Here is a 22020-nt window from a genome sequence, read left to right on the forward strand (position 1 = left end):
CTAGAGATCTGCCAGGTGAGTCTGTAGTTCACTAGATATCTGCCATCTAACTAGTGTCTGTAGTTCACTAGATATCTGCCATCTGCCAGGTGACTAGTGTCTGCAGTTCACTAGAGGTCTGCCTCTTGTCAGGTGACTAGTGTCTGTAGTTCACTAGAGGTCTGCCATCTAACTAGTGTCTGTAGTTCACTAGAGGTCTGCCATCTAACTAGTGTCTGTAGTTCACTAGAGGTCTGCCATCTAACTATTGTCTGTAGTTCACTAGAGATCTGCCAGGTGACTAGTGTCTGTAGTTCACTAGAGATCTGCCATCTAACTAGTGTCTGTAGTTCACTAGAGATCTGCCTCTTGTCAGGTGACTAGTGTCTGTAGTTCACTAGAGGTCTGCCATCTAACTAGTGTCTGTAGTTCACTAGAGGTCTGCCATCTAACTATTGTCTGTAGTTCACTAGAGGTCTGCCATCTAACTAGTGTCTGTAGTTCACTAGAGATCTGCCAGGTGACTAGTGTCTGTAGTTCACTAGAGATCTGCCAGGTGACTAGTGTCTGTAGTTCACTAGAGATCTGCCAGGTGACTAGTGTCTGTAGTTCACTAGAAATCTGCCAGGTGACTAGTGTCTGTAGTTCACTAGAGATCTGCCAGGTGACTATAGTGTCTGTAGTTCACTAGAGATCTGCCAGATGACTAGTGTCTGTAGTTCATTAGAGATCTGCCAGGTGACTAGTGTCTGTAGTTCATTAGAGATCTGCCCTCTTGACAGGTGACTAATGTTTGTTGTCAGGTGACTAGTGTATGCAGTTCACTAGAGGTCTGTCCTCTTGTCAGGTGACTAGTGTCTGTTGTCAGGTGACTAGTGTCTGTAGTTCACTAGAGATCTGCCCTTTTGTTAGGTGACTAGTGTCTGTAGTTCACTAGAGGTCTGTGGCTGAGCCTCAAGACAAAGAACACGTTGGTAGGTGTTATGTCCGTTTATCACATGTCCTCACAATAAAGCGATTAAGGTTGAAAATCTGCGAAGTGGCCTTTTAACCTCTTTAGCCTGCGGCGGACCGCAAATGACATCACGTCATAAATCAAGCTCTGCAGACTGGCAAAATTATCGTTTTTTTTTAGTTTTTTTTATGCGTATTCAAGTATAAACATCATAACCATGTCACAACAGCAGTTATGATGTCTATTATCATCAACAATATGTTAGTTTACCAATAGGTTAAAGTGTTATTAGATATATTTTAGTTTTAATTTTTCTGTTGTTGTGATTGCGAAAGTCCGCCATTTTGAAAAATTTACCATCGGTAATTGTAGTTTTTTTGACAGCATTTTAAAGAGGACATCCAGAGCTTTTCAAAAATACACTTCCCAGAGGCCTCTAGGTAAAAAAAAGCAAATGGGTTCTGTATGAATTTTTTTAATATCTTATTACTCTGGATGATATACCACAAAACTGAACGTTATTGGCATATATTGGAGCACAGTTAGTTTGTCTCCCCTATTTTGGGCATTTAGCAACAATCAGATTTGAAATCACTTTCAAAATGGCGGCACTCTGGCAAGAATAAGAAACCTACTGTACATACAGTAGATTTCATTATCTGTTCTTATGTACGCCTGGTGATACTAAATCCAAATTGAACTCGGGCATTTGAAAGATGAGATTTGGCACAATCCATAAATGTGCAAATTGGCTATAATAAGGAATGCACTTTTTCAGTTTGTATACTTTGTTTACATAGAGACATATCTGACTGTCCGATTTTACCTGCCAGTATTGAATTTGAAACCCAGGCTTATGCAAAGATTTGCAACAGTTCTAGAGGCCTTTATTTTATTTGTACATCACTGAGTGATGAACCTCACTATGGCAATTGGCAAATGTTTACATTTTGCAGTGTTATGTTTACAAGTTATTGACGGATTGTGAATTTTGTGATTCAAATTATATTTATTTGGAAAAATAAATATGGTAACTTTATTTTGAAGAGTCAAAACTGTTGTCTTGGCTTTGTTTTGTGCATAGTAGTAACGCTCATGTCATGATAAATCTGGTTAGGTCAAAACTACAGGAATACACATTTTTTAAATAATAATAATACAATAAATATATATATATTATCGGTTATTGGTATCGATATCGACCTTGAGGAGCAGAAAGTCTGTATCGATATCGGGGTCAAAAAATCAATATCGTGCACCCCTATTACATACAATATATCCATGCCTGTAGCGAAATGCTGAAAAACAGGGAACAAAATAAACTTTTTAGATTTATAAAAATATTTGGAGAGATGGCAAAAACATTACGTATGGCCATATCAACTAGGGGTGTAAAGGTACACGTATCCGTACCGAACCGTTTCAGTGTGTACCGTACCGAACGGCTGTTTACTGAACGAATACAACGGTATGTTAACCACTAGCGACCACCCACCGGGGGCTGTTTTTTTCACAATCTAATATAATAATAATAATAATAATAATAGTTTTTTTTTTTTTTACAAGTCGATTATTAATTTCAATATAGAATATTCGTTGACAGCCCTACAAGTACAATTAGTTACTGCACACTACATCACCCCTGAGTGGAACATGGAAAGCCACACTTTCCCCCACTGTACCGAAAACCCGTACCGAACTGTGACTTCAAAACCGAGGTGCGTACCGAACCGTGGTTTTAGTGTACCGTTACAGCCCTAATATCAACTGTTAGTTACATTCTTAAAAAGAAACAATTCACTGGTGAGCTCAGCAACACCAAAATACCTGGAAGACCATGGAAAACAACTATTGTGGATGATAGAAGATTTTTTTCTTTGATGAAGAAAAACCCCTTCACAACAGTTGGCCAGATCAAGGCGTATCTGTGTCAAAGTCAACAATCAAGAGAAGACTTCACCAGAGAGAATACAGAGGGTTCACCACCATTTGTGAGCCTCAAAAACAGGAAGTTATTATATTAGAGTTTTGCAAAAAAAAAAAACATCTAAAAAAGCCTGCACAGTTCTGAAACAACATCCTATGGACAGATGAGACAAAGATCAACTTGTACCAGAATGATGGGAAGAGAAGAATATGGAGAAGGAAAGGAACTGCTCATGATCCAAAGCATACCGCCTCATCAGTGAAGCATGGTGGTGGTAGTGATATGGCGTGGGCATGTATGGCTGGAACAGGTTCTCTTGTATTGAGGTTGTGACTGCCAGAAAAGTAGCAGGATGAAGTGTTTTGGGCAAAATATTATCTGCTCATATTCAGCCAAACGCTTCAGAACTCATTGGTCCTAATAAACCAACTTACACTGTAGCACTCAACACTTTGATGAACATTGTTACTCAGCTGATAGAGTTGTATCCTTCCTGATGACTTGTCGTACAGAACTTGTAAGTCGCTTTGGATAAAAGCGTCAGCTAAATGACTAAATGTAAATGTAGTTTGTCCAATTACTTTTGGTCCCTTAAAAGAGGGGTACACATCACCCATTGACCTCTCCCATGCTGTCATCATTTTACAAGCCCCAGTTATTTTTTATTCGGACTATGGTGAAAATGAACTGTTTTCCTTTCCCGTTTACCAGTCTGAGTCTGTGTTTGCATGGTATTTATAAAACAAAAGAAGAAAACATTCAAACGACACCCAAGACGACTCACGACTCATGACTCTCACTGTGTTCCCTCTGACCTCTCTCTGACCTCTCTCTGACCTCTCTCTGACCTCTCTGACCACTCTCTGACCTCTCTCTGACTTGCCTCTGACCTCTCTGACCTCTCTCTGACCTCTCTGACCTCTCTCTGACCTCTCTGACCTGTCTCTGACCTGTCTCTGACCTCTCTCTGACCTCTCTCTGACCTCTCTGACCTCTCTGACTTGGCTCTGACCTCTCTCTGACCTGCCTCTGACCTCTCTCTGACCTCTCTCTGACCTCTCTGACCTCTCTCTGACCTCTCTCTGACCTCTCTCTGACCTCTCTCTGACCTCTCTGACCTCTCTCTGACCTCTCTCTGACCTCTCTGACCTCTCTCTGACCTCTCTCTGACTTGGCTCTGACCTCTCTCTGACCTCTCTGACCTCTCTCTGACCTCTCTCTGACTTGGCTCTGACCTGCCTCTGACCTCTCTCTGACCTGCCTCTGACCTGGCTCTGACCTCTCTCTGACCTCTCTGACCTCTCTCTGACCTCTCTCTGACCTCTCTCTGACCTGTCTCTGACCTCTCTCTGACCTGCCTCTGACCTCTCTGACCTCTCTGACCAGCCTCTGACTTGGCTCTGACCTCTCTGACCTCTCTCTGACCTCTCTGACCTCTCTGACCTCTCTGACCTCTCTCTGACCTCTCTCTGACCTCTCTCTGACCTGGCTCTGACCTCTTTGACCTCTCTCTGACCTGTCTCTGACCTGTCTCTGACCTGTCTCTGACCTCTCTCTGACCAGCCTCTGACCTCTCTGACCTCTCTCTGACCTCTCTGACCTCTCTCTGACCTCTCTCTGACCTCTCTCTGACCAGCCTCTGACCTCTCTGACCTCTCTCTGACCTCTCTGACCTCTCTCTGACCTGGCTCTGACCTCTCTGACCTCTCTCTGACCTCTCTCTGACCTCTCTGACCTCTCTCTGACCTGCCTCTGACTTGGCTCTGACCTCTCTCTGACCTCTCTCTGACCTCTCTGACCTCTCTCTGACCTCTCTCTGACCTCTCTCTGACCTCTCTGACCTCTCTCTGACCTCTCTCTGACCTCTCTGACCTCTCTCTGACCTCTCTCTGACCTCTCTCTGACCTCTCTCTGACCTGCCTCTGACTTGGCTCTGACCTCTCTGACCTCTCTCTGACCTCTCTCTGACCTGCCTCTGACCTCTCTCTGACCTCTCTCTGACCTCTCTCTGACCTCTCTCTGACCTCTCTGACCTCTCTCTGACCTCTCTCTGACCTGCCTCTGACCTCTCTCTGACCTCTCTCTGACCTGCCTCTGACCTCTCTCTGACCTCTCTCTGACCTCTCTCTGACCTGCCTCTGACCTCTCTCTGACCTCTCTCTGACCTCTCTCTGACCTGGCTCTGACCTCTCTCTGACCTCTCTCTGACCTCTCTGACCTGCCTCTGACCTGTCTCTGACCTCTCTCTGACCTCTCTCTGACCAGCCTCTGACCTCTCTCTGACCTCTCTCTGACCTCTCTGACCTCTCTGACCTCTCTCTGACCTCTCTCTGACCTCTCTCTGACCTCTCTCTGACCTGCCTCTGACCTCTCTCTGACCAGAACACATGGTTGTACCACACTGCTTACATCATTCATTCATATGTGACTTTTATTTGTTTGGTTTCCTTATTGTGCTTAACGTTTAGCCATGGAAACTGCTAGCAAAAAGAGCTGTGTTAGCCGTTGGATTCAGAGGACTTGAGGACTTTCCTGGCTGTGACTGGATCCTCGTGATTTCGGAGCCTTGTTTCAGTGCCGTACATGATTATGTCCGGGTCGTATATCAACCATGTTGGAACCTGTGCCATTTGGTACTCGGTTTGTGATACCCAACCGTAGTTGTTAGGTTTGATGACTTTAGGGGTTGGTTTATTCCAAATTTTTTTGGTGGAATGTTCCTTTAAACCACGTCAAATAGTGGTGTGGAAATGTCTCGATTCTAAAATGCATCGCGATGCGGACGTGGACGATTCTGCATCAATGCAGTGACGGAACATAATCGATTATTAAATGTCTTGCTATTCCTTTCACTATTTGGGCAACTTTACACAATTCCTGTGAGTCTATGGAACACATCTGTAAAGTTTTTTTCCAAAAAATTCATTGTTTTGTATTTCTAATCAAGTACTCTAAAGCAGCATTTTTCCACTTAAAGATTTCAAGCTGTTTTGGGCTGGGCTCCGCCCATAAGCGCTTTGAGTGACAGTCACCCACAGTCTGCACTGGCAGACAGAGAGAGATATAGAGAGATTGAGGGGGATACTAATTAATTTCGCCGCAGGGGGCATAATCCCACGGGACAATGCATTGGTAACTTGTTTCAAATGACAATATATCCCCCTGTGAATTATTGCATGGATCAGAATATGGGCGCGAGCGTGGGAGCGTGCGCTAAGATATTTTGACAGTGATATGCGAGTGCTCCCGACTGCGAGGGAGAGAGAGAGATAGAGAGATAAGAGAGGGAGAGCGAGAGAGAGAAGGTGAGAGAGAGACATAGAGAGAGAGAGAGGGACACGCATTTACACACAACTTCCCGACCGCGCGCACGGGGCAGGAGCTTCTCTCATGCGCGCACAGTCGGGAGGTTGTGTGTAAATGCTCCGTGTGTGTGTGCTCTGTGTGTGTGAGAGAAGCTCCTGCCCTGTGCACACAGTCGGGAGGTTGTGTGTAAATGCTCCGTGTGTGTGTGCTCCGTGTGTGTGAGAGAAGCTCCTGCCCCGTGCGCACAGTCGGGAGGTTGTGTGTAAATGCGTGTCCCTATCTCTCTCTCCCTCTATCTCTCTCTCTCTATCTCTCTCTCGCTCGTTCTATGCTGTCTCTGTCGGCACCCGCGCAACCCGTTTGAGGAAGTGTCAGTATTTCCACTCGCTCTGTTGTTGAGCGAATGGTTGCGCCACAACCATAGAGGGGGCGTTAGTTATGCAGATCAGTGCCTTATTCACATCAGCAAAACAGTCAAATCAGAATGTCTTAGTTCACTGGGGGAGGATATTGTCTCAAATGAATTGGAGCAATCCGCCAAAATGAGAATTAGAGACACAGACCCCATTGATACAAACCCCCATTGCTAGAAAACAATGCTAAACACTGGAAAAGGCAATTTATAAGACACATGACCTTTAACTATGAAGCACCCTACAAATCAAATATATTATTATTAGTATTATTAAAGCTAGTGCTCTCGTCATGCATCCACTCAACTCATAGAAAATACAGCATCAGGCTATTCTAAAAGTATTGATACTGATACTCAAGCTCAAGTTTCTTTATTAGTTGTCATACAGAAGTACAGAATACTTTTATATAAAATGCTTCTTTCTGTTACTGATACTAATAAAAAGAGTATTGACAGACCGTTTTTAACAGCTGGGTATCGAGATACCTTTCTAGTATCTATCATGCAACACTAGTAAAGACATTTATTTTTACATTCTGATTTAAGAACTTTCTAAATAAAAGTAAATGTATCTGACTGCTTGTATTAATTGATGAAAAAGTAGCCATGTGCAGTAATATAGATTATAAAATTGAGGATGTAATATATTATTGAGCTGCATCGAGATGCATCGTCGAATCGAATAGAATCGTGGACAGCTGAATCGTAATTTAATCGTGAGGCCAGTGAAGATTCACAGCTCTAACGTCAAACTCCTTCAATATTTGAGTCATATGTAACTATGAATGTATGCACCTGTGTAATTGAATTGGTTGATTGAAGTAAAGCATGTAACTGTGTTTGTTGTGTCCAGATAATGACGAGCCGTTGCTGAGTGGGTCAGGTGACGTGTCCAAGGAGTGTGCAGAGAAGATTCTGGAGACCTGGGGAGACCTGCTGACTAAATGGTTAGTCTGCTGCTCTATAACTCTTGTCTGTCTGTCTGTCTGTCTGTCTGTCTGTCTGTCTGTCTGTCTGTCTGTCTGACTTTCTGTCTGTCTGTCTGTCTGACTTTCTGTCTGTCTGTCCCTGTGTCTGTCTGACTTTCTGTTTGCTTACCTGTTTGCTTACCTGTCTGTCTGTCTGTCTGTCTGTCTGTCTGTCTCTGTCTGTCTGTCTGTCTGTCTGTCTGTCTGTCTGTCTGTCTGTCTGTCTGTCTGTGTCTGTCTGTCTGTCTGTCTGTCTGTCTGTTTGCCTGTCTGTCTGGAGATATACACAACAGAAACATTGCTTAGCTTGCATTCCCTCCCCAGGCATGATGTTAATGTGGAGATGAATGAATTAGATTTAGGGTTATGATCAACGGAAACGGCTAATAGGAGGATTAATTTATGTTTGGGACAGCTGAGCGCATTCAGTAGCACAGAGAGAGAGAGCGAGAGAGAGAGAGAGAGAGAGAGAGAGAGAGAGAGAGAGAGAGAGAGAGAGAGAGAGAAACAAACAGATGGGGGGAAGAGAGAGAGTGGGACAGACAAAGAGAGAGAAAGAGAGAGATAAAATGGCAGCATGCAGGATCAGCCTCCACATCCTGATCTTGTGATCTTGTGATATTTTTTTTTTTTTTTTTTAACTTTGACCAGTCACCTGGTTCTTTTTTATTTTTTTTATCGTTTATCGCTTTTTTTTTCTTCGCATTCATACTTGGTCAAGTTCGACCGACAGAAGCAGGCTGAAAGGGTTCAGATGGGGGGAAAGACACTCTGGGAAAGGCACGGCTGCCGTCCGGGATTCGAACGCGCTCAGCCCCAGATCCGCGCGAGCGCGGTTGTCCACGGCGCTGAAATAGCACTCGCGGTACGTGGTGAGCTACTGGAGCTCCCCGTGATCTTGTGATCTTAAAGGAAAACTCCAACGCTAACGGAGCGACTGTTCCCAAAGCTAAATGCACGCACAGAGACAAAAAATGTATGTATCTTCTTGTCTAACTCCAGGGAAGATGTTAAATAAGCTAATTTCCCAAAATGTTGGAGTTTTCCTTTAAGTTGCTGTTAATCAAACGCTTGTGATGGATTGAATTAAAACAGCCTCCAACCTCATTAGAGACAAGACTGTCAAGTAGTCTACTAACTATGGTCACATCTGTGGTGAACACATGCAGGCACATGCATACACACACACACACACACACACACACACACACACACACACACACACACACACACACACACACACACACACACACACACACACACACACACAGCTAATTGAGACAAGGATGGGTGCAGACAGTTTTATCAGTATATTTTCCTCCTTCTACTCAGAGATGAAGCTAAGATGAGAGGGTGTGTTATTCAGAGATGAAGCTAAAATGAGAGGGTGTGTTATTCAGAGATTAAGCTAAAATGAGAGGGTGTGTTATTCAGAGATGAAGCTAAGATGAGAGGGTGTTTTATTCAGAGATGAAGCTAAGATGAGAGGGTGTGTTATTCAGAGATGAATCTAAGATGAGAAGGTGTGTTATTCAGAGATGAAGCTAAGATGAGAGGGCGTGTTATTCAGAGATGAAGCTAAGATGAGAGGGTGTGTTATTCAGAGATGAAGCTAAGATGAGAGGGTGTGTTATTCAGAGATGAAGCTAAAATGAGAGGGTGTGTTATTCAGAGATGAAGCTAAGATGAGAGGGTGTTTTATTCAGAGATGAAGCTAAGATGAGAGGGTGTGTTATTCAGAGATGAAGCTAAGATGAGAGGGTGTGTTATTCAGAGATGAAGCTAAGATGAGAGGGCGTGTTATTCAGAGATGAAGCTAAGATGAGAGGGTGTGTTATTCAGAGATGAAGCTAAGATGAGAGGGTGTGTTATTCAGAGATGAAGCTAAGATGAGAGGGTGTGTTATTCAGAGATGAAGCTAAGATGAGAGGGTGTGTTATTCAGAGATGAAGCTAAGATGAGAGGGTGTGTTATTCAGAGATGAAGCTAAGATGAGAGGGTGTGTTATTCAGAGATGAAGCTAAGATGAGAGGGTGTGTTATTCAGAGATGAAGCTAAGATGAGAGGGCGTGTTATTCAGAGATGAAGCTAAGATGAGAGGGTGTGTTATTCAGAGATGAAGCTAAGATGAGAGGGTGTGTTATTCAGAGATGAAGCTAAGATGAGAGGGTGTGTTATTCAGAGATGAAGCTAAGATGAGAGGGCGTGTTATTCAGAGATGAAGCTAAGATGAGAGGGTGTGTTATTCAGAGTTGAAGCTAAGATGAGAGGGTGTGTTATTCAGAGATGAAGCTAAGATGAGAGGGTGTGTTATTCAGAGATGAAGCTAAGATGAGAGGGTGTGTTATTCAGAGATGAAGCTAAAATGAGAGGGTGTGTTATTCAGAGATGAAGCTAAGATGAGAGGGTGTGTTATTCAGAGATGAAGCTAAGATGAGAGGGTGTGTTATTCAGAGATGAAGCTAAGATGAGAGGGTGTGTTATTCAGAGATGAAGCTAAGATGAGAGGGTGTGTTATTCAGAGATGAAGCTAAGATGAGAGGGCGTGTTATTCAGAGATGAAGCTAAGATGAGAGGGCGTGTTCTAAACTAAAGCGCTGCTGGTCTAGTGGTAAAATCGATAGAGGACACAATTGGAATGCTGGCTATGTCTGGATTATGCATTGAAAGACAGTAAATACTATTCTAATAAAACGTTCAAGACTATGCTCCAACTTGTGTTGTGTTTTCATTACATTACACCCTGACATATTTCCTTAATAGATGGCTAGCGTTAACGTGATATTTACTGATTGACTGCCACGCTGTTTTTCCATCTGTACTCTACTCCCTGGTGCCAGCGTTTTTGACCATTTTCACGATGTTTGCAGACCCATCGTATATTCTATATCTATGGAGACAATAGTATGGCTCATTTGAAAGGCAATATTTATACTCCAACAGGGAACAAACCGTTTATTTCTACATACCTTCGTTCCTTCGCAATCCCAGGCTAAAACCTGTCCCGTTTTAAAATAATCCAGTCTCGTTTCCTGGAATGCGAGATATTACTGTACGTGTTTTCTGTGCAGCATGCGCATTTCGTGCGGGTTGCTCTCCTGACACCTATATTATTTCCAGGTCAAAGGTAAACATGACCATAGTAGAATGGTTCTATTCGCAAAGCCACCATTGGGGGGGGGGGTCCCTCGCGGACTCGTTTTCTGACGCTGGGATCATTACAAAGGCATGTTTTATGATGGGGTTCGGTAGAATAGACGTTACCTTTGGCAGCAGGTCCACCAAAACCCTGTCCACTCTTAATCCGAAGTGTCTGAATCAGATTTTCATTCATTCCATAAGACATTTTTTTTTTATTTTTTATTTTTTTTATTGCTAAACAAAAATTATTAAAAGTCAGTACTCAACACATAATGCATAATGAAACTAACAGTCAAGGTGGTTAAAATTACATGCAAGTACAGAAACAAGATAAAAAAAAAAAGTCTATAATAACATTTTAACCGTATACAGTGTATATCCAGCGAAATTACAATTATATAAATGTTTATATAGAACATACCCCTAATACCTATTTTCTAAAACCCTACACACTCCAGCTCGAACCCCCCCCTCCCGGACCCCTCCTTGGATAGTACCTCCATTATCCCTCACTCCTAACAGACACCACCATTATAAGCTAGCTTTTATTCTCTCCACCACTTCTACCCACATTGACATTTTGGATTCGTTGAGACCCAGAATTCTTGCTGTAGATATTTCTTGATATATCACATCGAGATATGTAAGAGACCAAACTTTCCGGCACATTTTTTCCGGTTGAAACCAGCGTGATGCGATCAGTTTTTTAGCTACTGTGATACCCGATAAGACCAATCTCTTTAGCTGTGGATTTACTGCAAACTCAAAAACATCATTTAAAAGTAATACAGATGGGGTGTACTGGTATATTCCAAGATACGAGTTTTGATAATTGATGGGTCACATCTTTCCAGAATGCCTTAACTGGTGGGCAGTCCCAATACATGTGCATAAATGTCCCTTCGTCTCCATTTGTACATTGGGTGCATTTTGAGTCTTGTTTCAGGCCCATTCTGTTCAGTCTTATAGGAGTCAAGTATGTCCTGTGAATATAGTTAAGATTGATTTGTTGATGGTCCGGGTTCCTTTTTTTTTTTTTACAATATATTTATTGGGTTTTAGTTTGCAAATTACAACATGTATATCAGCAGAGCAGTATTCAGCAAACATTTTCACCCCGTTCTCCCTCCCCTAACCCCACCCCACAAAATAATAATTAACTTCAAAAACAGGTTCACATAGGAAGGATACAGATTTAAATAAAAATTAAACATAAATAAATAATAATACAACCAAAATGTTTTACACATTAAAGGGTGTTTCTTGTCGTTTTTACACAATGATAAGAGTTGTCCCACAATACTCCCCCTAATCCCGTTCTTGTTGAAGCAAGTTCCCAACATTCGTATTATGCTTTAAGAAGTACACAAATGGTCCCCAGGCATTATCAAAAATGTTTTGTTTACGTCTAACAATATACACCATCTTTTCCATTGACATATTTGAAGCCATTTCTTTAATCCACATACCAATTCTTGGTCCATCAACATTTTTCCAATTAAGAGCTATTACACGTTTTGCTTGTAATATGCACATATCTATAAATCTAAACTCTTTGCGTTGTAGATGTGGGGTGGTAGGATATAAACCAAGAATAAAAAGCTTGGGATTCAATGGCAACTTCTTTGATAAGATTTGATCGATCAGATCAATAACATCTTGCCAGAAGGTTTTCACTTTCACACATTCCCATATGCAGTGGAACAGTGTCCCCCTTTCCTCACTACACTTAATACAAGTATCTGGAATATTATCATTAAACTTATGCAATTTAACAGGAGTTATATATGTACGCATCAGCCATTTATATTGTATAAGTTTTAGGTTGCTACTGACTGTCTGACTCTGTGCCTCTTTACATGCCACGCTCCATTCTTCTAAAGATATTTCCTCCTCTATGTCTTCGTTCCATTGATTCAGTTTTGATTCAGATGATTCATCTGAACCAGATACAAATAAGTCGTATAGCATTGAAATTATACCTTTACCATAACAGTGTCTAGTGACTGCTACCTCTAAGATGGAAATGTTCGGTATATCCAATGAATGGTTCTTGGTCCGGGTTCCTTGATGTAAGACGGACATTTGCCCATGCTTCTTGCCAATCAAAGTCACTTTCCAGGTCTGGAATATCCCTCCTCCAGACAGTGTCTAGTTGAAGGGTTTCATACGAGGACGTTAGTAATTGATAATAAAAACCTGATACAAAACCTCCCAATGTTTCTCTTTCATAGAAAAATTTGTGGTATCTGTGGTGTTCAACTGGTATGTGTAATGGAACACCGTGAGACCTCAAACATAGGCGTAACTGTATGTAAAAAAGCCATGTGGACTCGGTGAGGTTAAACTTTGTGCATATTTCTCCATAACTACAGAAGCCCTGGTTATTAAAAATATCCCCTAATGAGTGTATGCCTTGCTCTTCCCATATAGGGAATCTTATAGGACGTTTTCCCATTAAGAGTGCATTGTTATTGAATATGGGAGTGTGATTATGCCATTTTTGAGGGTTAGGATATTTTTTGTGTGTTTCTCGCCATGTTCTGATTGCATGGGTAATTATGGGGCCAAATTCCCGCTCACAGTGCTTGATTGAAAGTTTAGTGTGTGCTATGTCCTTCAGTCTCTGTGGGGCTACTATGTTTTCTTCCAATTCTCTCCAAGATACCAAAGCCTGGGGATCAAACCATATTGTCAATGGTCTTAATGTGAAAGCCTTCAAATATTGTAAAAAATCTGGAACTGCCATGCCACCGTCTGCTTTATTTCTCTGTGCGGTGGATCTTTTTATGCGAGGTGGTTTGTTATTCCAAATAAATTTGTATGTGGAGGATTGTAATCTTTTCCAGTAGCCCTCTGGAGGAGGTAACGGTAGCATTGAGCTGATGAAGTTGATTCTTGGTAATACATCCATCTTAACTATTGATACCCTTGCCTGTACTGAGTTTTTAAGTTTTGCCCACCTGTCCAGGTCGTCTTTGATTTTGTTCTGTATTTTTGTGTAATTGTGCTTCACCGTTTGCCTTATGGTGGGAAATATTTCCACACCCAAGCATCTAAAATGTTTAACCATGGGTATCGCACCTGGGAGGGTTGTGTCTTTTTTTGCTCGGATGTTAAGAGGAAGGAAAGCCGACTTCGGCCAATTTATTTTAAATCCCGATAAATCACCAAAGTTCTCTATCAACTTGAGTAGATGCGGCAATGTGGTGTTGGGGTTTTGCATGAACAATATTACGTCGTCCGCATATAAACTAATTTTATGTTGTGTGCCCTTGATTACGATTGGTTCTATGTATTGGGATTGTCTTATATATTGTGCTAAAGGCTCTAATGATAGATCGAATAGTCCGGGACTAAGAGGGGAACCCTGTCTGGCTGAGCGTGATACCGGAAAGATTTCGGAGATGAATGTGCCTGTTGTAATCATGGCCGATGGGTCCTTGTATAGTACTTTAATCATATCAATGAATCCTTTTCCTAACCCCATCCTTTCTAATACTGCCCATAGAAACGACCATTCCAGCCTGTCAAATGCTTTCATAGCATCCAGGGATAGCATCGCCTTAGGTGTGGTGTCCTCTTTGTCTGCATCTAGTACGTGCAGTATTCGCCTTATGTTATCATTGATCAGGCGACCTCTTATGAAGCCAGTTTGGTCCGGATGAACTAAAGACGTCATATGCTTTTGCAATCTGATGGCTAATATCTTAGAGTACAGTTTGACATCGGTTCCGAGGAGGCTTAAAGGTCTGTAACTACCGCACTCAGTGGGGTCCTTGTCTTTTTTGAGAAGGACTGAAATGAGTGCGATATTGTGGTGTTTATGGAAGCTCCCCTCCTTGACTGAGTATAAGATCATATTTAGTAATAAGGGTCCAAATATGTCCCAACAAGAAAGGTACATTTCTGATGGGATACCGTCTTTTCCCGGAGCCTTACCGTTTTTCATTCCCGATATGGCCTTCTTGAGTTCTTCTAATGTGATCAGTGCTTCTAACTGTTTAGCGTCGTCCTCCGAAAGTTTAGGGAGAATAATTTGATTAAGATATGTGTCTAATTTGTTTTGATCAAAGGTCGTTTCTGAATTATACAAGTCGGAGTAGAATTCTTTGAATGTATCGTTTATTATTTTGGGGTCTGTTACAAGTACTTGTTGTTTTCTAATGGCAGTTATATCTGCAAATGTTGCATTAATTCTTAATCGCATGGCTAATAGGTGACTGGGTTTAGAACCTTGGAAATACTGCTGTTGTCTTGTGCTGCGTATTTGCATTTCCGATTTTTGTCTGTATATTGCATTGATCTCTGTTTTTAGAATGTTAACTTGATTTTCTAGTCCAGTAGAGTTGTTGTATTTTAAAGAATTAAATAACGTTGAGTAAAGCGTTTCCATTTCAGACAGTTTTGTGCATTGATTTTTGCGCAATATGGAGGAAAATCTATCCGTGAAATCCTTGATCATACCCTTTACCGACATCCATAATATTCTGGGGTCTTGCACCGCGTTTGCATTATCCCGTAAGAATACTGTGAGAGCTTCTTTGAGTTGTGTAATGAATTCCTTGTTGTTAAGCAGCATAGTATTAAAACGCCATCTTGGGGCCCGGGAAGATAGTATACCAAATGTTGCTTTCAGGATTAAATAACAGTGATCTGAAAGCGCATTGGGTATCATTTCCACTTCATATTTATCAAATATTCTCGGGGATGCAAAGACGTAATCAATTCTGGATAATGTGTTGTGTCTCGCCGAACGACAGGAGTACTTTCGGGTCATGGGATTAAGTGAGCGCCATAAATCAATTACCCCTGTAGTCTTTGACCAATCTTTTAATGCCTTAGATGAATTTTTTTGTTCGCTGGAAAAGGCAAGGTAAGATTTGTCCATCCTTGGATTCCAAATGGCATTAAAATCCGCTACACCTCGAGTTCTCGTACCAAAAGAAGAGTGACTAATATTATGGTATATGTTATCCGCTAACGTATCTATGTCTTCCTCTAAAATGTGCGTTTCGCTTAATAGAGCCACGTCCACATGTTCTTTTTTCATCAGTGTGAGCACGCTTTTGCGTTTGTGTTGTTTGTTTATCCCACCAGTGTTCCATATCATTATATTCAAACTAGCCATAATCTATGCATGTTCTTGTGTAGTTTTTGGTAATGCTTCTGGAGTGCGAAGCTACAATAGATGTACATCCAATTAATGAGGTCCCGTTGAGAGCCGAGCTTAAAAACATATATATATACAAATAAAAATCCCCTATTTTCCCCTCGCCCAGAGAGTCGTACAGGCCTGTGTTCCAAAAACACATCCTCCGCGAATGACTCTCTCCCTTAGTCCACCGGATTGCCCAAACTGAGCATTGTAATCCTAATCTTCCTATGCTAATTGCCATAGGATCTAACATTTTCATTCTAATGCAATAGAATGTCGCTTTTGGTCTTGCACCTTCCCTTACTGTAATGAAATATTGTGTAAAATGAAAAAAAAAAAAGAGAATAAACTTTCATCGACATATTCATTTGAACCCTCTACTAACATGTAGGAAAGTCAGGAAAAAGGAAAAGATTGTAGAGAAATATTGACACCTTAATGTGAAGAACAATGGAAAAGAACAATGTAAGTTAAAAGATAGAGATAAAAAATAGAATAATAAAAAAAAAAATATAGATAAGGAATGAGAGATAGAATAATATTCAACGTGGAGAAGCCACTAGAACCGAATTAAGTGATTAGATACAATAGAAAAGCAGAGCCTTTTAGAGCTTCAATGTGCCAGTCACTTCATCAGTGGAGTGATTACTTAAATTGTTAGAATAACCTTGTTGTGTTCATACGTTTAGGTGTGGTTGATTTTTAAAGTATTATTAAGGACTGATTGAACTTCAGTCAATTGATTATCTGCTATGTATACACACCGGGTGTTTAATGTTAGAGTTGTAGGCCTTCGTTGTCATGGTGCATTATATTCTAGAAGGTTGTAGAATATACTAGTACCAATAGACTGTTGTTATGTTCCAGAATGATCTAAGAGACCCAGGGCAGTCGAGCGATAAAGCCAGAATATTCCAGATTGATCTTATTGCCATTGATATGTACTTGTCTCCCCGGAGACCAGAGTCTGAAATTATAATGTATTACGGAACGTATTATACACAGTACGCATTGGTATAGACGGCCTGCATATCATCTGCTACTTTGATGAACACAATAAAAGTCATTCTAATACTGATATACACTGAGAAAGAGGGAGATGAATCGGCTTATCTGTTTTCAGACAATGTCGTTCTGACTTGGGTTATCTCCTCCATATTTAATCCAATAATCCTCAGCCTCTTTAGGTGTGCGTAATCCAATCCTGCGGCCGTCCCTTTTCACGATCGATAACAGCGCCGGGTATGTTAGCCGTGGCTTGTGGCCAGCCTTGAACAATTTTTGCATCACCTCCTTGTATGGTAGACGTCGAGCGATGGCTTCTTTGCTTAGATCTTCGTAGATAAATATTGAATGTTCACCATGTTTCAGCATCCCACGTTGGATGCGAGCAATTTTGATGATGTCATCTCTTATTGATGTCTTCCGCAGAGTAACAATGATGACTCTTGGCCCTTTGCTTCTTTGCTCCCGAGAACCGATTCTGTAAACTTGGTCCACTTTCGGCACTTTGTTTGGAAAGTTGTTACCCAAAATCAATGATAGCACTGTTGGAAAGTTGTCGTCTTCGCAATTGACTGCTTCATCAAGCCCTACAATGCGGATGTTATTTCGCCTGTGGTAGCGATGGGATTCGAGTAGCTTCTCCATCGCTTCGTCTTTAACCTCTTGTATTTCCCTCCGGCATGCTTCTTTCACACTTTCTATCTCATTTGCCATCTCTGTCATGCCATTGCAGATGGTGTTTTCGTTCACTTTGACTGCCAGTGTAATATCTGTCACCGAATTCTCCACTGTCGTGATTCGCTCGGACTGTGCAGCGACCGCTTTCTTGACTTCTTCCAATTTAGCATCGATGCGATCGAATTTATCTTCGACGTGTGCTTTGAGCTCATCGACGTGTGCTTTGAGCTCCTCGATGTGTGTAATCTGTTCTTTCATCAGGTTAGTCAGTGAGTTGAAATCGGGTGGTATGGTTGTACTGCTTGTGCCAGCTGGTGGTATAGGTGCAGTGACGATGGCGATGGATTTGTCTGCTATTATCTTATCCAGATCAGCTGCTCTATCTCTCACGGAGCTTGTTCCTGTCGCTCCTGTTATGTTGACGTAGAATAAACATTTACAGACTTTTTTTTAATCGTCCATTTGTATGTTCTTGGTATCTGATTCTAGGGACATCTATGGATCTCAGGGAATGTATTCCCAGTGTCAGAAATATTGTGTTTGTTACTACTAGGCTTGCTTAAATTAACCAAAGGAGAATATCAATTCAATTATATATATATATTTTTTTTTATATTTGACTGTGAATAACACCATGCTAAAATTTACCAGACCTGAAAAATCTAAGCAAATGAATAAAGGGAAGATGATTAAACAGAAGGTTTTGTAGATACAGTACTGAATTCTGCCATCCATGCTATTTGAAATATGATTATAGAATATCAGGCCTATAAATTACCTTATTATGGCCAAGTCGCACATCTATGGATCGGGCCAAATCTCCCCTTTCCAATGGCAGAGTTCAATCTGGATTTACTATCACCAGGCGTGATTCACAAACCATGAATGAAATCGACTGTAAGTAAAGTTACTTTTTTATAATGTACATTTCTCCACCATTTTTTCTCGTTTTTCTAAATTCGAATCAAAAGCCCTGGGTCTCTTCCTTCAAAAGACTACACTCACTTTTGGCTGTGCCACTTCCTCCCGTCCATGCCCTGAGACTTCTATAATCATATTATAATAACAGTTAAAATCATTGGTAAACAAACGTAATGCTGAAAATATACACTTTGACTGCTGTTTTGACAGGGTTAGGGTCTTTACTCTTGGCTACATTTGAAAAGAAAACGCAACATTAATTCATTAATTCATCTGTAGAGATGGATTTATGGTCTGATGTCATTTGCGGTCCAGTACCGGACCACTCGGGCTTAAGAGGTTAACCCTGTGAGGCCCAAATAAAAAAAAACATTAGCAACTTCAGAGGGTGGGACCTATAAACACATTTACTATCCAATAGCATTGTGAGGCTGAACAACAGGACCCATTGACTATGTACATGTGCTTTTTTATTTATCTACTTTTTCTCCTCCCTTTTTTCTGTATTTTTCTCCTATCCCAATTTAGTCGTTATGCCAATCCCCCCCCTTCCCGGTCGTTGCACGCATTTCCCCCCCACTTGCCGGTCTAGGGAGCCCTGGGCCCTCATTCATCAACGTGTCTTACGCACAGATTTGTGCTTACCCTGTGCGTACGATCATTTCTAAGCAAAGAGTGGGATTCATCAATTTCAACTTGACCTTGACTTTGTGCTTATGTCTACGCACAGCTCTGGGCACACTTAGCTGACGCCCAGTGGTAGAATATATTATTACAACAAGGAAATGAGCTTCTGTGCATTCGTTTCAACACTGGCGGAGCGCAGTCAGTCAGTAGCCTACACCCCGTATATTCCGATAACGCTATATAAACCATGCTGCATTCATTCTGAGAGAAAGATCTATTATTCCAAATGCTATTTATAGGGTTTTGACCATAATTACACTACTGTTGCTATTTTACAATGAACTATAATGAATTACGGTTCATATAGAAGTTCTGTATGAACCGTAATTCATTATAGTTCATTGTAAAATAGCAACAGTAGTGTAATTATGGTCAAAAGAAAACCCTATAAATAGCATTTGGAATAATAGATCTTTCTCTCAGAATGAATGCAGCATGGTTTATATAGCGTTATCGCCGTTATCGGAATATACGGGGTGTACTGACTGACTGCGCTCCGTGTAGCTCAACTGATTGATTGATTGATTGAAAAGTTTATTAACAGATTGCAGAATGGGTACAGTACAGTACAGCTCAATACATACAATTGTTAAGAGGATGCAGACCTGAGAAAGACTTTCGTCTTGTTTCCATCAGGGTCCCCCATTTTCAATTCATCATAATAGTTATTATTTTGCGCACAGACCGCAGAAACACGGGAACGTTTTGATTATATTTAAAAGGCTTTACGTTAAACGAAACAAGTGGAATTTCGAAGCTGTAAGCAGAATACAAGTCATAGGAACACCCACGATATAGTGTTCTTCCCCCTTTTTACTGTATAAGAAAGAATAAAAAACGCATTGCAATGACACCAGATAGTGGACAGACTATGTATATGATGGGATTCAAGTTCGCGTTTTTGTTGATCATAGGCATGCTGTCAGAGTATGATATCTTAATCAAACATTCTAGAACATTTGTCGTCACAGATCATGTCCTAATAGAACATAGGCTATGGCATGGTCCATCGTGATATTGTGTGGACTGTTATTACTGTACCGGTACCACCCATTGTGACAACAGCCTTGTGAGTCCCGCACACAAACATGATGGGATTCAAGTTCATGTATTGAAAGGCAGGCTACATCATACATGCAGTGAGATTCATTGTTCTTGTATATGCTCTCGTATTATTGTTTATATAGGCTACCCAATACTGACATCAAAATAGATTGTAGTATGCCTCTAGAAATCATATGCAGCAGGTAGAAAATTGACGGAAGATCCATCGCGATTTGGAATAAAATTGAGGAGAACTTTAATCCCTGGGTATTAATCAAACAACACGGGAAAAGGCAGTCATATTAAGATAAGATAAGATAAGATAAGATATTCCTTTATTGATCCCCTTGGGGAAATTCAGGCATCATAGCAGCATGGGGGGGAGGGGGGAGGGGTACAGGTAGTAAAACGGTCTTTGTGTTTGCGCTGCCCAGGCAGCAATGGTTAATAGATATCATATCCGACATCACCGTAAGTGTACACGTCTGTCAGCCTGTTGAACGAGTTGAGTTCTAACAAAGAACATATTACATGCTGGTATGCTGATAGAGTAAACTATTATATGAATATGATATGATACAAGGTATACACTGGTCCGTCGCATACACTGGTATGCGCAAGTTACTGTTGCATAATGTAGGCTATGGCTGCTATTATATGTAATTCATATAGGCTACCTAATAGTATATGATTTTTAGAGGCATCTATTTTGTTGTCGGTAATACCGACAACAAAATAGATGCCTCTAAAAATCATATAGCCAATCGAACACAACTAATAAAGGCATTCATATTACAGCACGGTTATAATGACACACAACCAACGCCAAACAGTGGTCAAGGGGCAGGTAATTATAAGATTTATTCTTCTTCCTGCTCCTTTTGTCCATGGAATGGCTATTTATGATTTTTTAATGAAGAAACTATGATTGTATTATTCCATGTGGCAAATAAAAACTCTGAACTGAACTGAACTGAACGAACGGTCTTTATTAGTATTTTGAGCTGTCCAGGCAGAATTGCAGCAATGGTCTTAGGGAGCCGTTGATATCTCACATCACCGTTTACAAGTCCGCCTTTTATTTATCCCATAAACACGCGCGTTGTGTCTTCTTGGTTCGACAGCAGTGAAAAATCTCCGTGAAGCTTCTCAGAGTTCCGCTCGGGTCAGTCCATTATTTCACATCCCATGGGGGGTGTTTCCTCACTTTCATGACCATATATGGATAATCATGCACGAGCATTGACGGTAGAACAAAGTGGTATTCATCAACACGGAGGAGCATAGGACCTGTGTACGCACGGTTGATGAATCCCAATATTCCTGTGCGTACACTCATTCTAAATTCTGTGCTTACGTGTGGAAATAGAACATGTTCTACGCACACGTTGATGAATGAGGGCCCTGAAGTCTATCACATGCTTCCTCCGACACCTGACAGCGAGGACTCTCACTGGGGAGGTGTAATGCGTGGGAGGATCACACTACCCTCCCCAGTTCCCTCCCTCGCTGTGCAGGCGCCCTGACCGACCTGTAGGAGTCGCTGTTTACAACGACCAGGACCCACCCCACCGGCTTTCCCACCCACTGACACTGCCAATTGTGTCAGTATGGATGACCGACCAAGCCGGAGGTACCGCTGGCAGTTGGATTCGATCCCACTGTCTCTGCGGTGGTAGACAGGCGCTTGGTCCGCTGCGCTACCTGGCCCCCCTTATGTACATGTGCTTAAACATTTTTAAATAAACTTTTTTTTTTAAATGGCTAATGTGATTTTGTAATCTCAAGCTCAGGGGGGGCCGTGCCTTTGCTGTCGCAGCCCCTGAACTGTGGAAC

The 22020-nt window shown here is 41.5% G+C and overlaps 1 protein-coding gene across 1 annotated transcript in view; it reads left to right on the plus strand.

The window, feature by feature from the left end:
* rabgap1 (RAB GTPase activating protein 1) overlaps window positions 1-22020 on the plus strand; it is a 461466-nt gene that overhangs the window by 156158 nt on the left and 283288 nt on the right. Inside the window, exon 13 of the mRNA XM_084325096.1 lies at window positions 7436-7529. Within this exon, the coding sequence (XP_084181222.1) occupies window positions 7436-7529 (94 nt within the window). The remainder of the gene's footprint in view (window positions 1-7435; window positions 7530-22020) is intronic.

This window comes from Notolepis coatsorum (genome assembly GCF_963971535.1).
Source record: "Notolepis coatsorum genome assembly, chromosome: 11".
Taxonomy (NCBI): domain Eukaryota; kingdom Metazoa; phylum Chordata; class Actinopteri; order Aulopiformes; family Paralepididae; genus Notolepis; species Notolepis coatsorum.